This window comes from Electrophorus electricus, chromosome 15 (assembly GCF_041902795.1).
Source record: "Electrophorus electricus isolate QZ-2024a chromosome 15, ASM4190279v1, whole genome shotgun sequence".
Classification (NCBI taxonomy): Eukaryota; Metazoa; Chordata; class Actinopteri; order Gymnotiformes; family Gymnotidae; genus Electrophorus; species Electrophorus electricus.
Genome location: NC_137511.1, coordinates 15,256,951 through 15,272,028, shown reverse-complemented (window position 1 = coordinate 15,272,028; position 15,078 = coordinate 15,256,951). Strand labels below are relative to the sequence as shown.

Here is a 15,078-nt window from a genome sequence, read left to right as displayed (position 1 = left end):
TTTAAGAATTATAGATAAATTAATAGATAAACATAAATAGAAGTTACAATACTATGTAGTTTCCAGATGCCAGTCAAACAGTGGGGTGGAGCTTCCATTGCAAATTCTGTACATATTCAGCTCCAACTCTTAGACAGAATGACAGTGAGGCATGTACGCCATGTACACCATTTGCAGGCATGTATGCCATGTTCACCATTTACAGATGTGTACGCTATTATGCACACCTGCATTACTAGGGGCACTATAACATCCAAGAAACTGTTCCTCATATTGAGATTGGGAGAACATGACACTTGGTACAAAGCTTGATGCAAAGCGTAATAAAATATCTACAAAATGACAGACACCATTGGCTTATCAGTTTTCAGCGTACATTTCACAGCTTTACCAATGGTCAATCCACATGAAACTTGAAAGGTATGTGAATGAACACATACTGAAGGCATGTTGAAGTTTTGTGGAAATTGGCAACTGCAGGGTGCTGCACGTATTTTCAAAGGTTTCAATTTGTTTATGTAATTCATTTTCAAACATAACCACAAAATATTGGCATCAAATAATGAGGCTATGTGAGCCAGACAACACTTCATCTTTAAGTGATTTTCTAAACTTCACAATTTTTGCCCAATTCACCATTATTTAAACTAGTCCTAGGAATTTCACCCAACTGCTTCAAAATAAATAATTATTAAAAAAAATGTCAGACCTTTAGTACAGTGTGACTGCTACATGTGAGTTTAGCATTGTGTGCAGAGCTTTTATGTAGTGAGTTCTAGGTATCAACAGAATTGGACCAAACCTGGCAAATAGTGTGACAACCGAAAGAGGCATACCAGGTGTAAGTCAGCCTCTAGGGGGCGCTACTACGGTCATTTAGGTGATTTATTTAGACATTTAAAATTGAAAAGTATTTAGACATTTAAAATTGAAAATTTCTTGAATGCAAACCATCATATATATATATATATATGATGCATCGTTTCCACAAGCTTCTGCAATGTCACAACATTTATTTCTGTCCAGAGTTGCATTAATTTTTCCCCAAGATCTTGTATTGATGGGAGATTTGGACCACTGTGCAAAGTCTTGTCCAGCACATCCCCAAATATTCTCAATGGGGTTCAGGTCTGGACTCTGTGGTGGCCAATCCATGTGTGAAAATGATGTCTCATGCTCCCTGAACCACTCTTTCACAATTTGAGCCTGATGAATCCTGGCATTGTCATCTTGGAATATGCCTGTGCCATCAGGGAAGAAAAAATCCATTGATGGAATAACCTGGTCATTCAGTATATTCGGGTAGTCAGCTGACCTCATTCTTTGGGCACATAACGTTGCTGACCCTAGACCTAACCAACTGCAGCAACCCCAGATCATAGCACTGCCCCTACAGGCTTGTATGGTAGACACTAGACATGATGGGTGCATCACTTCAACCACCTCTCTTCTTACCCTGATGTGCCGATTACTCTGGAACAGGGTAAATCTGGGCACATCAGACCACATGACCTTCTTCCATTGCTCCAGAGTCCAATCTTTATGCTCCCTAACAAAATGAAGCCATTTTTGCCGGTTAGCTTCACTGACAAGTAGTTTTCTTAGGGCTGCACAGCTGTTTAATCCCAAAGCCTTGAGTTCCCTTCACATTGTGTGTGTGGAAATGCTCTTACTTTCACTATTAAACATATCCCTGAGTTCTACTGTTGTTTTTCTACGATTTGGTTTCACCACACGTTTAAGTGATCGCCGATCACGATCATTCAAGTTTTTTTTCTGACCACATTCCTTCCTCGAAGATGGTTTCCCCACTGTTCTTCCACTTTTTAATAATGCGTTGGACAGTTCTTAACCTGATTTTAGTAGTTTCAGCAATCTTCTTAGATGTTTTCTCTGCTTGATGCATGCCAATAATTTGACCCTTCTGAAAGAGATTAACACCTTTTCCATGACACACAGGATGTGTCTTTCGACATGGTTGTTTAACAAATGAGAAGCTACTCACTGCATCAGTTAGGGTTAAATAACTTGTTGCCAGCTGAAACATAATCACCCATGCAGTAATTATCCAATGGGAGGCACTTACCTGTTTGCTTAATTAAATCCAGGTGGTGACCTTATTTTTATTTATTTTTTTTTACATATCTCTTACTACAATACACTGCAGTTACACTCCAGGTGTCTTCTTCGGATATATATATATAGTAAGTAACTGCAGTGTACTGTAGTAAGATATGTGTATATATATTCAGAATTTTTGCACACATATATTGTCAACTATTAGAGATTTTTGACTGAAGATTAAGGTTAATTTTCTTTATATTGATAAGGCCTAGGTCTATAGGTTAATTATGGTGTCATCATTCAATCAGAACATCACATTATACAATAAAACAAAACAAAACAGTATAAATATAGGAAACAATTCAACAGTAACAACCATTTCTGATTCTGAGGAAACCGGAGGTAAAAGCTACTGAGTGATTCCACTGCTGTTTTCTGCTTTTTAGCAGCTCGGATGTGGTTATCACCAGTGGCATTTTAAAACAGACCACAATGGGTGATTGGCAAAAAACAAGTTTTCCCTGTATTCATTTCTGGGGACAGGGCTGACCTGTCTTCTGTTCAGATCTATATTTTGATGGACTTTTTTCTTTCATGGGTGGATCACAAGTCTCCATAACTAGGGCAATGACGATGTTAAGATGCAGTTACACTCCATATATTCCATATTTGGTTCACCAGCCATTTTATAACAGTGTCACCTGTGTCTGGTATTCACAGCATGTTTCCTTCCGAAAGTGTGTTTGTGCCTGCATTTATTTGTGATTGTAGTTATTGTACTATGCTTTTTATTGCTTTGGGTATTTGTATAGTATTTGTATGTATACAATAATACAATAATAATAATAATAATAGTATTGCTTTCTGCTCAAATAGGGCAGAGTGGAATGCATATCTTTGGACAGTGATCGAAAAATTTCTCTGGGGACCACTACCTGTCACATCAGTAAACCCATATTCAAGGAGAATGATGTGGTGGGTCAAAAGAACTTCTGCATCATCCCATTAACATTCTCAACAGTTATATAGCTAGTAGTATACTAGGGAAATATATTATGTTGATTATTATAGGTATAGTCAGGATTAGTTTAAGAAGTGGTTAGGATAGCGATAAATTAAATATACATTCATAATTAGTGTCTGCAGGATCACTAGAATTAGGAGTAGGTGGAGGTGGGGTAATTGAAAAATATTTATTACATTAGCAAAGAATAATTTTTTAAATATTTTTAAGTATATGGTGACCTTTGTCAAGTTGTCAAGCAAGTGATCAGAAGTAGAAATATTAAATATTTCTGTTAATTTGTGCTGTATTTAGACTGGATTGTTCTGTTAAAATCACCATTTGTACTTTTTTTTGGGAAGTTTTTGAGAAGTTACATTTTATTACCTGTGATATCCCCAGCCCCTCCAATCAACATCCAAATCATACCAAACATTATGTTTGTTTACTTCACTTATCGTATTAAAACAGTGTCCTTCATTTATGGTATGTTTGTATATGGTGACCTGAATAAAGATGAGAAGTTGCTGTTTTCAACACACACAGGTCATGTAACACAGCAACAGCTGAGAACAACTTTTCATAATAAAAGTCCAGATGTAATGTTCAGAACAGGCTAAATGGCTACATGGCCATTGACCTGATATCTATCGTATGCTTTTTTCCAGTGGTCTTTATGGCCACTAGGGCGGTTTTATGCATTGCATTAGTTTTATTGAATCAGCGAAGTCAAAGTGTATAATGCCTAGAACTGATTCAACTGGCCCAAGCACTCACGTGCAGATCCAAAGAAGAATGGCTCTTGATTTATCTTAATGCTCTCAAATTTGAATTTGTATGTTTTGCCACTCATCAGTACAGGATGTAAGAATTACAAGCAAGAAGGACAAGAAGACAAGCTTCTGTTTATGGTTGCTTGGAAGTTGTGGTGTTTTGAATGCCGATCTCATCTTGTCTTTGGACATCACGTATGGCACCTTTGTCTATCTGGCATTGTGATTGTGATTGTGACTGGTGATTGTGAGCAGGGTAGGTGCAGTGTGTCAGTTTTACTACAGGGAATTGATCACTGTTGTTTCAGGCTACATGACTCCCATTGCAAGCTGCCTAAGAGAACTTGAGTTGCATCGATATTGCAGTTGGCTATTGCAGTAGTAACACAGATCAGAAGTTAATTCACAATTAATCAGATTAATTAAATTAGGAGACATGCCTTTGCAGCTGTTTGATATTGTTCAAGTGTCCACGTGGTGTAGATGAAGAAACCTCCCTTTGAGGTATACCCTTAGTTGAAGGGAAAACCAGAGAGAGAAGTTTTGTTGGTCAAGAGTATTTAAATACCTAGGTGCTGTGTAATATATAACACACCTATTGTACTTTTTGATGGGAGCTTGCTTTGTGCTTTTCTGGTGGTGCTGCTGTTTGCTGGTCTGCATGGTATTGTGGTTCCTAAATCCCTCTGTTTGTTGGTATTGTAGTTGTAAATCCAATGAGAAATAAAGATAAATCCAATGAGAAATAAAGATGCAGAGAAGAGAATAGCTGGTGCCATTCTTTATTGCAGGTTAAGGATAGCACGCAGGTTAAAGATTTACACAAATCCAGTCCACTTTCTATGCAGTTTTCAGAGGGATGAGGTAATTGCCCCTCCTTTTTTAACATTTCAATCTTTAAAGTTACCAGTGTTATATCCAAGATATTCATTATTCAGTCATTATGTAAATTGTAATTTGACACAATTATATCCCAGAAGAAGTATTTCCCTTTTTAAAAAGGATCTCATTTGCCATCCCCTAAACTGATAGCTTGAGAAATAAAACAGAACAAATGGTTCTTTAAACCAGAACAAACATAGAACAAGACTGTTTTGGTTAGTTTTGGAGATTGGTTTGGAGTGACATCACAGGTTATGAAATACTAGTTATTGGTTAATTTCTCAAAAATGGTACAAGCATAAACCTGCCACAATATAGCACAAATGAACAGAAATGTTTGTATTCTACTTCTGATCCTACATGGGGTGCTTGCTTCACAGTGGTGATATGATATCAGTTTCCTGATATCTATGTTCGGCCAGAGAAGGATGAGTCCTAGTTCCTCTCAAGGTTTCTTCCTCATGCTCTAAGGAGTTTTTCCTTGCCACTGTTACCCTCAGATTGGTCACTGGGGGCTTAGACTCAGACATTTGTAAAGCTGCTTTGTGACAACTACTGTTGTAAAAAGTGCTATATAAATAAATTTGACTTTGACTTATTCCAGGTCATGTTTGACATCACATATAGCATAAACAAAAACAGTAATTTTGACAGGATGGTGACATTTACTGCAACAGCTGACAGGTATGTGATGATATACTATTTACTGGAACATTTCACGTTACATGATTTCTTTATCTGCAGGTTTAGTTTTTAACTTTCATATTTTGTTGAAGAATGTTTTCAGCAGATCACGACACCATGTACTTATGGTTGTGTCAGTCCAGTACTTATATTGTCTTTGCCATTATTAATGCCCTGTTAGAATGAAAACTCATAGTTGAAGAAAAGCCATACACAGAAGATGAAAATGACTCACATAACCGAATATAATCTGTGGCATTTTTGCAAGTTTTTATCTTGCTCTTTTATCTTGCTTTTTGGCTTCAAAAGACATCATTGATATAATGTTGGCCTATCACACTCAGGACATTTACATTTAGAGTAAGAATGGAACTCATCACAACCAATTGTTTCTGCATATATTTTAAAAAGAGTGATATCTATATTGTGTACTTTACCCAAATATCCTAAACCTTACAGTGCCAATGAAAAGCACTCAGATAACAGCCAACTCTCCAAAAACAGAACCATTAGTGTCAAATATGCCATCTATGTTGCATTGATAAGGTAGGTTCTCTCTTATTCTTAAAAAAAAAAATATAAATAAAAAAAAAAAAAAAAAATATATATATATATATATATATATATATATATATATATATATATATATATATATATATATATATATATATATATAAGTTTTGCTTTCTAATAATTTATCCATTGCCAGTTCCCAATATTACCATGGCATCAATGATGAGGAGGGGTAAAACGTTGTCCTTATTTCCTGTAATGCTGATAAAAACCGCCATGTTATCTTTAAACCTACTAACACTGTCACACAATGTTTTGATCTGGGGCACACTAATACCTGAACAGCTTTTAAGCCTCCATTCAAAGTTTAGTAACATATTACTGATTTTATGTCAAGGCATGAAAATTCCACCATACATATTAACATCGATACCAGAAATAACTTCGTTTATGAACCAGTCGAACAAATATTCAAGGTAAGAAAAATGCATTTAACATAAATGGAATGACAGTTCATTTTTCCTGCAGCAGATAATTAGTTAAAATTTTCTCGCTCTCTCTCTTGCCTGCTCTCTCTTTCTCTGTGACAGATGGAGAATGACCTAAGAGACTTGAACCTCACTTTTTTAATCAGAGTGCCCATAAAACTAGGAGATAAATACATCTGGAGCAATAAGAACTTGCAGGTATAGTATTTGTATAAACAAAGAGCTGCAATAAAGGTGACCCAATAAGTGTGACCCAATGAGTGTTGACACAAGCTTTATCTAATATCTACTGAGCTGACATAGGGTACGTTTTAGTTCACTACATTTTATTAGGTGTTTATTAGGTATTTTATTTATGAATGATGCCACAGGTACTGTTTCATTTCTCAAAAATGGTACAAGCACAAATGATTTTAAAAGCAGAAAGCAGACTATTTAGTAACTATCCAACTATGTTTAGGAGCAGAGTTCAATTTTTCTACCTATTGTCTTGCCATATATGTAACTATATTGACTTGTATGGTGATGACATTATAGAATATGGGAGCCTCAGAGTACTATTCATAATGAAAACTGCAATAGTAATTATTTTCTGTATACTTTGAAAACAATATTTTTGAGGAACAAAATGAAACATCTGTTACAATTGCAATAGTCCCATCATGTGATAGGAAAATATATATAATGTCCCATTTAGCACACAATTGCCTTCAAGAATGTTGACAGAGTAAATGAACCAGTGGACTGGGAAATACAGACGTCACAACTGTATGCTAAAATGAACCAGATGCAGAGAGAAGTTCTGTAAGGATAGGAATGGCAAGGCTGCTCTATATTCACAGTTCTACATAATCTTTTATTTCATTAAAATAGTAAAAATATAATGATACAATTTTAGCACCTCATGTTTTTGCCATGTGAAAATGAATAATTCTCAACTGAAATGTGCTCTTTCTATTGACAATCCGTCTTTTTACAAAATTTCCATCTGACTTAATAACTTAAATAACCCGATCCAAACATGTTAACAAACACAGTTAAACTACTTATATTCTCTGAAGATTCTTACTTTGCCTACAATGTGATTTTACCAGGACTGACCCTCTTTTTTTCTCATCAGTTGTTTTCTCAGCTAAAATGCATTGTCCAGTCCCAAACTATATGGCCTAGACCTTTTGAACCTTCTCAGACTTCTGAACTCATTAGCATAAAATTACTGCCTTAATCTTTGGCTTCTGCTGCATTTTACTAGCCTTCTGCCATTACTTTCTGGTATGATGGACTTTTTGCTAATTTGCATAGAACAAAATTTTAAACACATACCACATTGCTGTTCCAATTGAGTCAAAGTTCTGTGTTACAAGATCATAGATAGAGCAGGTGAGTCAAGATGGTCTTGTTCTTAGTTAGCAAAATACAGTTTATAGACATATCATCCAGACTTGGCCTGTTACTTAAAAGCTGTCCTTCTGGCTTGTTTTCAGGCTCCAATTTGCTTTCTCAACTAGGCCTTCCATTTGACTTATACTCTTGGCATACTAATCATCTCATTACTCTCTAAAAATGTGTCCTGCCCAGTGTTGATGGGCAATAACTACACCACCTTCTGCTGTGACACAGTTAGTTGGGAGCACTTCCGACTTAATAAAATCCTGGATTCTAGACAACATCCCAAAAAAAATCAAAAGAAGGAAAGGTGTTTGAAGTGTACTTTCCTGAGATGAGTCAATTAAAAATCTCACACACTGTGTATCAGAAAAAGATAACATCACAGAACAAAATATTTTCTGAATGGACCCAATTATTATACAGAAGATTTTCACTGTCACAACACCAAAATCACAATATTTATAAATATTAACACAAAATTCATCAAGACACAAAACCTCAGCTTTGGGAATTTTTAATTGCTCTTTATTTTATAAAGATCTTTTGCCTCTGTTGAACCTTCCTAGTTCATATTTTTGCTGATGATGAGAATTTGGGTATTTCTGACCATTTGGGAATGTTAATCAATGCAAAATAATTTTTAAAGTATAACTCCATTTAGAAGATATACAATGTTTTTGTTTTTCTTAGATTGAAGGTTGTAGTATTGACAGAGATGAGCAACCAACGATCCTGGATTTTCTGGCAGTACTACGAAAGCAGCACAAGTTGGTAAGAAACTATTATGGTTTTGTTTCATCACTCAGCATTTGTCAGAAATGCTGACAGAATTCTAAAAATTATTTCTCAGTTGTCTTATTAAGGCTTTCCTAATCTAATCAAATCCCTCATACTCTTTCTTTTAGAACTGTTCTGTGGCTGTGTGCCGACTGTTTAGATGTAATGCAAATCTCATGGCAAGAGCATCAAAATTCTACAGTATCTCTGGTAACGTGAGCTCTGAGTGGATCAAACAGGTAGATTTATATCATTATATTGATACTACTACAATAATTGATACTACTACAATAATTTATAGCCTCTTTTCCAAATAGTGGGCCAAACAGTTCTGAGTACAGATAGTAGCCATTGCAATCACATTTCCACTCTGGCAGTGAGAACCCGTTAGTACCACATATACCTCCTAGCCCTGATTTCCAGCTTAATGTTGTAGAAAAAAAACAAAAACTGTAACCAGTCTTAAGAGTCCAGAATGGCATGGAATGGTCTGATATGACCATAGTAACTGTTTGGCCCTACAGTAAAAAAGAGGCTTGTTACTTAGTTTTCTGTGCATTTAATTGTTAATGTATCCCCTCTCTCTCTTAGACTAGACTTCAAGCAGCCATTTTTGAGCTGGTTAGTACAGCAACTCTGGAATATGACAAAAATAAATATGTCTTCTTTTCTTCTGATTCTGCACATACTGCACCCACTGGCAAGGTAAAGTCAGTTTATTTAGAAAAATGTATAACACCCTTTCAGGTATTACATATGCACATATCTGCATGTCTGTAATTTACCAAACATGTTAAAATGTGCTTTTCAGTCTCTTCTGTCATATTAATGTGGATTCTATATTGTTGCCTTTATATCCAGTCAGTTAATGACTTTTGTAATACTAAAACAGTATCTGTCAAAAGTTTGAAACCTTGTATTTAGTATTCTCTTATTGTCCTGCATGTAGTCACTTAACATTTAATTTTGTGGTATGTAAAAACACTCAACCTTAAGTAAATGATATTTAAAATATACATTCTTTTTCTGATAATGAACGTCTTGTAAATTTCAATGGAATGGACATGCAAAGGAAAGTGAATTCATTATGCAGTCCAGGACTTACAATGTTAAAAGACAATGTTAGATGTTCTCTGACTTGCATGTTGCTTATTTGCCAGGTTGGTAATAGGTGAGAGCTATTCTAGCACTGTTGTATAAGAATCTAAAGAGTAAAAAGATTATATAAAGCTCAAAATCCTAATAGATTATTTTCTGAAGATTATTTCCAAAATTTAAAAATATAAAAATAACTTTAGAAATTGATCTTAAATATCTAAGTTATCCTCCCAGTGACCTCTCATCAGTGATGGCTTCTATTTCTTAAATATAAACCCAATTCTTTGCAATTGGTTCATGGACCACTAATTGTTGATATCTAAAAAATATATTCTGAATTTAAAAATTTCAATACGTGGATTTTTACTGCACATCTAACCCTAAACACAAATGAACACACCAGCTAATTCACCATTGATGAAAGCATCTTTAGATATGGTATGCCGGTCATCAGCTACTATTGTCTAAAATTACTAATAGCATTGCACATATACAAAACTACGTCAGACTCAGTTTATTAGAGTTCTGCTTACTATCAGGCTACACTATGCATGACATATATTAATGTTTCTTTGAGATTCTGAAGAATGTTTTGGATGTGCGTCTAGATTATAACCCTGGTGGAGGTATATGGAGGGAAAGACATCCTTAAAGAGATCATTGGAGGAGCAGTAGGAGGGCTGCTGCTTTTGGCGCTCATCACTGCCGGCCTCTACAAGGTCACTGCAGCCGTTATTATATATTGACATTTCCTGCCTTGTAGTGATAATAGTTGAAAATCTGTTGTTTTACAGTGCATTTGTGTGATGCTGTATTATGTATCTTTTGTTCTATAACTCTTAGGCTGGGTTCTTCAAAAGCCATTATAAGCAAATGTTGGATGATGCAGACCGAGGGGCCGAGGGGACCGGAGAAGAGGTGAAATAACATGGAGGAGATTCAGCCACTGCACAGTGATTATTCCAGTCTAATTTCTGTCAATCATGTTAGCAGTCTATGTTGGGAGATGTCAGTGTCAGTCCCAGTTTCCTTCTAACACTTGTGTCTGCCAGCGATGTTTCATGTGTCTCTAATGCTTCAGGTGCAAACTAGCTCAGAACAGATGGCAGTGTTAAACAGCATATGTTGTACATTATACATTTTCAGTGATGTTTCAAACTTTGAAAAAGTGTATATTTACGTTAGTACACTGTAATTAAGCAGTTTCTGGGTACAAAATCTTATACTGCACCAATAATAAATGCTGTAAGGCAAAAAATATGTCAAAATAAAAATTGTAATGATTCTGGCAAAAGCTTTTATAAATCGAATATATAACCTGGTCTCATGGGTCATATGTACGTACTGTTGGGCACACTTTGCTGCAATTTTGAGAAACAAATGTTCACTGGGGGTTCCAAAGATAAACTTGGAATTTAATCTAAAATTATGATCAGTTTGCTGTTGACATTTACTGTAGTTGACATTATGATTTTTTTTTTTTTTAAAGCTATGTCATCTTGAATCTGTTAATGACTTTCAGTGATTTTTACTATAGGTTTGGAGTTTGGAGTAATTGGATGGCAAAGTCCTGTAAAATGTGTATACGGCTCTATACGGCCCGAATGCCGCAGGGCAAGGCAAGGCGCAGGATGTGCAGAATCACTCGATGGAGACAGACGTCTATTGACATATGGAAAAGACAACGGCACTCACAAATAACGTAAACGGTGAACATCAATACAAGCATGACCAGCATGAACAAAGGCAACACGAACATGATCGTTGACTGACAATAATGCACACACTAACAAGGGTTTAAATACATACAAACATGACAAGACTAAACCGATGCAGGTGTGTGCTTAACATGGGCGTGGTTATAAATGAGACACAGTCGATGAAGAACGCGCACTGCATGCAGTGGGCCATACCACATGACCAGTGGAAGGGGAGCGTTCTGATATTGTGAAGCTCTATAAAATATACAAACCAAATTGTTATCAAATCACTCCACTATATTCTTAAAGCACATGTTCTCATGTACCCATGAAATGACTTTCAAGTGTTGTTTGATTTTTGAGTAATGGGAAGGCCAAATCCTTTTAAATGTCTGTTTGCTTCCATATATGCAATTGTACTGAAGCTCTATAAAATAGACAAATCAAATTGCCATCAAATGACTCCACAACATTCTTCAAATAGACTTCATGTACTCATGTTTGGACTTTGTCATTTTACTTTAGTAATTTAGTATAATAGGATGGTGATAGAATAATAGTGACACCAGTTTACCCTAACATCCCAGTTAACCAGAACTCTTAATGCCCACAGAACCCCAGATCTACACCCTGACCTAAGATGGGAAATATTTAATAAAATGCCTGATTGTACGGATAGGTTTTCAGCCTAGGCTTAATTAATGAGTCTGAGTCTCAAACATTTACAGGAAGGTTATTCCATAGTGTGGGAGCTTTATAGGAAAATGCTCTGCACCATGCAGTAGATTTTCTTATTCTTTGTGCAAGCACAGTGTCTCCAGCTTTTGATCTAAGCTGATGTGTTGGGTCATAAAGCACTGAGACTTCACGAAGGTACTGTGGGGCAAGACCGTTTAGTGCTTTGTAGGTCATTTTGAAAGTTTTAAAAACATCCAACCCCCTGGCACCTCTATTACAACTCAGAGGAGTGCACCTGTGGCGGAATGAGCCATTGGATCCAGTGTCCTGGAGGTCAGAACCTCCAGGGCCTACTTGGTCAGTCCAGCAGAACGCAATCAGGTCAGAGTGAGCAAATCGAAGTATGCTTGGAGGCTCCGACCTCCATAGGGGTTAGGCATTATTCATATATCTGAAGGAGTGCTTTCCAGCTGGGCAAAGCACCCCAGAAACTCCCCTGGGCATCCATAGCACACTACTGGGAAATCTGGTGCTTGGATCCCCTCACTCTCTTTGCTTTCCCAATAATCCGACAAGATTCATTTGGAAAACCCCATGCCAATTTACACTCCAGGAAGTAAAATGGGCATTGACCATGCCTGTAAAGGTCAACCCTGGTCGAGTACACAAGTAGGCCACAAGGCCTAGATGTGCCAACCAGAGAAAACCAGTGAATTTTTAAAAAATAAATTTCTCAGCCAAGGAAGCTCCACACTGGGTGAACCTGCAGAGGCACATAGTTTAGGATGGGACCCAATGAGACCACCCATGCCTGGATGCCTCCAAAGTCCCTGCAGCCCAGTATGTAACACATTCAAGCCTGAGAAATCGAAAGAAGGAAAAAAAACTAAGCATTTTCAGCATCAGAACTCTCGCAATGTTTGTGGGACAAATTAAAACAACTAGGGATTACTACCAAAGTTAGAAAAATTACATAAACCTTCTATTTTAAAATATCACCTTTTTAGAGAACTAGAGAATTTTTACAGAATCTTTCTATGTCCTTACAGAGAATACACATAGTTTTCCTATACACTCATTTACAGAATATTTCTATGGAGTTGTAGAAAATGTCAAAGAAAATGGGTTAATGTTTGTAATATGATCTACTCACCCAAAGCTTCGCTTTGGATTTTTTTTAGTCTTCTAAACTGAGCAGCCGTTCTAAAATAAAACACATTCCTGCATTTTCAGTTTTCAAAGAGCTAAATTAACATGCATAGCTTTAGTTAGTGAGCAGTACTTAATTGGCTAATGTTACATTAGTTTTTATTGACTTTGTAACTGTGAGCGGTAAGAAGGCGGACGCATGTGCGGAGAAGAGCGAGATTTATTAAGGGCAAATCGAGAGTCGTAGTCAGAGTAATCCAGGGTCATAGAGCCAGTGCGAAGAGTCCGAGGATACACGATTAAACAAACACACAAGTACACGAAAGCAAACAATGAAAGCAGGCTACGACAAAGACTAGGGAAAGCTGGGGGCTAAGAAACACGAAGCCTAGGATACACTGAGTACAAGCTTACAGGTATATATAGACCGGCTTTCAAAAACATTCACTAAACGCATAAACACCAGAAAGTAAACATAAATGCACAGATTCAAAGAAACAATGAACAGCCGAGACCAAAGCCACAAGGTAGGGTTTAAATACATGAACTAACCGAGGGGCGGAGAAAACGAAACTATGGCATGGAACTAAAGTACACAAGACAGGAAAAACTCGGAACACGGAAGCTGGGAGGGACTAATCGTGACAACTTAAATAATTAAATCAGCAGTGCACTCCATGTTTTAGTTTTCTGTTGGATTGAATACTGTGGTAGTATGTATTAAGAGTAAAATTCAGTTTATATTTACTACAGAAAATTTAATTAACAAGATCCAGTCCTCATTTAGTCTGTGGATTTATACATAAATATATTATATATTAAGTCTTAAATTATTGTTTTCATGCTGCTAAATTGAGTAAAACCTTTAAATTGAGTGCATAATTGTGATACTCAAAAACTGATAATGTGATAAATATTTGAAGTTAACTATTACAGATGTGTGCTAGCTCTCATTTTCATATTCTTTGCACAAGTACCGCTTTGAAAAACTGTTAGACTTGACCATCATGTAATTATGTGCTTATAAAAACATAATCATACATATAATTATTTTTACCTTTTTAAATTGCACTTAGTAGGCTACAATGTAACCTGTCATCATAGCAAAATCATTAAATTCAGGGGCAAATTTGAGGCTAGCTAGCTAAGCCAGACAACATTAGGAAATGCCTTTACCAGCTGATATACTGTAAAATTAGAGGCATGCTAGTAAAAATGACTACCACAAACTGTGTAGCTACATATATAGCTAGCTGGTTAAATGTCTACGCTTTGCCTAAGCTCAAGCTTTCTCTTTCTCTATTGTTTCAGTGCTTCTTGTTTTCTTACAATTCCCTCCCCCCCCCACCACTCAACTCTATTTTTTCACTTCTTCTCTTCATCTTCCCTTTTGTTTCTCAGCTCCATATCATATACAGTCTACAAGCCATTAGCAGAGATAGTGTGGCTAGCATTAGTTAACACTATATGTTTGTTTTTTTTGACGCTCCCCCCCACCACAAGCGTCCCTGAAATTTTTTAAGGTGCACCTCCTGGTGGCTACTTATTGCATTTACATTTATGGAATTTAGCGGACACTTTTATCCAAAGCAACTTAGAATTATGACTGAATACAACTTGAGCAATTTAGGGTTAAGGTCCTTGCTCAGGGGCTCAACAGTGGCAGCTTGGCCATGATGGGACTTGAACTGACAACCTTCTGATTACTAGTCAGCTACCACTGCCCACAATTATTATTATTATTATTATTATTATTATTATTATTATTATTATTATTGTATGAGGATGAGATATTTGTGGGCAACTACAGGCAGTCCTTCAAACCCATTTTTAGTTTGACAGAATTCAATTGGATTCAGAGTTTCTGATAGGTCCCCTTC

General features: G+C 36.4%; 1 protein-coding gene across 5 annotated transcripts in view; it reads left to right on the top strand.

The window, feature by feature from the left end:
• The window catches only part of LOC113587515 (integrin alpha-X-like), a 30,972-nt gene extending 19,130 nt beyond the window's left edge, over window positions 1-11,842 (top strand). For 3 of the 5 annotated variants that reach the window (XM_035533325.2, XM_035533326.2, XM_081697080.1), the window contains exons 21-31: window positions 2,941-3,039; window positions 5,327-5,406; window positions 5,866-5,952; window positions 6,317-6,395; window positions 6,510-6,605; window positions 8,487-8,567; window positions 8,702-8,812; window positions 9,165-9,278; window positions 10,280-10,390; window positions 10,515-10,589; window positions 11,209-11,841. In XM_035533325.2, coding sequence (XP_035389218.2) covers window positions 2,941-3,039; window positions 5,327-5,406; window positions 5,866-5,952; window positions 6,317-6,395; window positions 6,510-6,605; window positions 8,487-8,567; window positions 8,702-8,812; window positions 9,165-9,278; window positions 10,280-10,390; window positions 10,515-10,589; window positions 11,209-11,226 — 951 coding nt within the window. In that variant the 3' untranslated portion in view covers window positions 11,227-11,841. Of the gene's footprint in view, window positions 1-2,940; window positions 3,040-5,326; window positions 5,407-5,865; window positions 5,953-6,316; window positions 6,396-6,509; window positions 6,606-8,486; window positions 8,568-8,701; window positions 8,813-9,164; window positions 9,279-10,279; window positions 10,391-10,514; window positions 10,625-11,208 lie in introns of all 5 variants that reach the window. The other 2 variants (XM_081697079.1, XM_081697078.1) reach the window with 2 other exon arrangements.
• The last annotated feature ends 3,236 nt before the right edge of the window (window positions 11,843-15,078 follow it).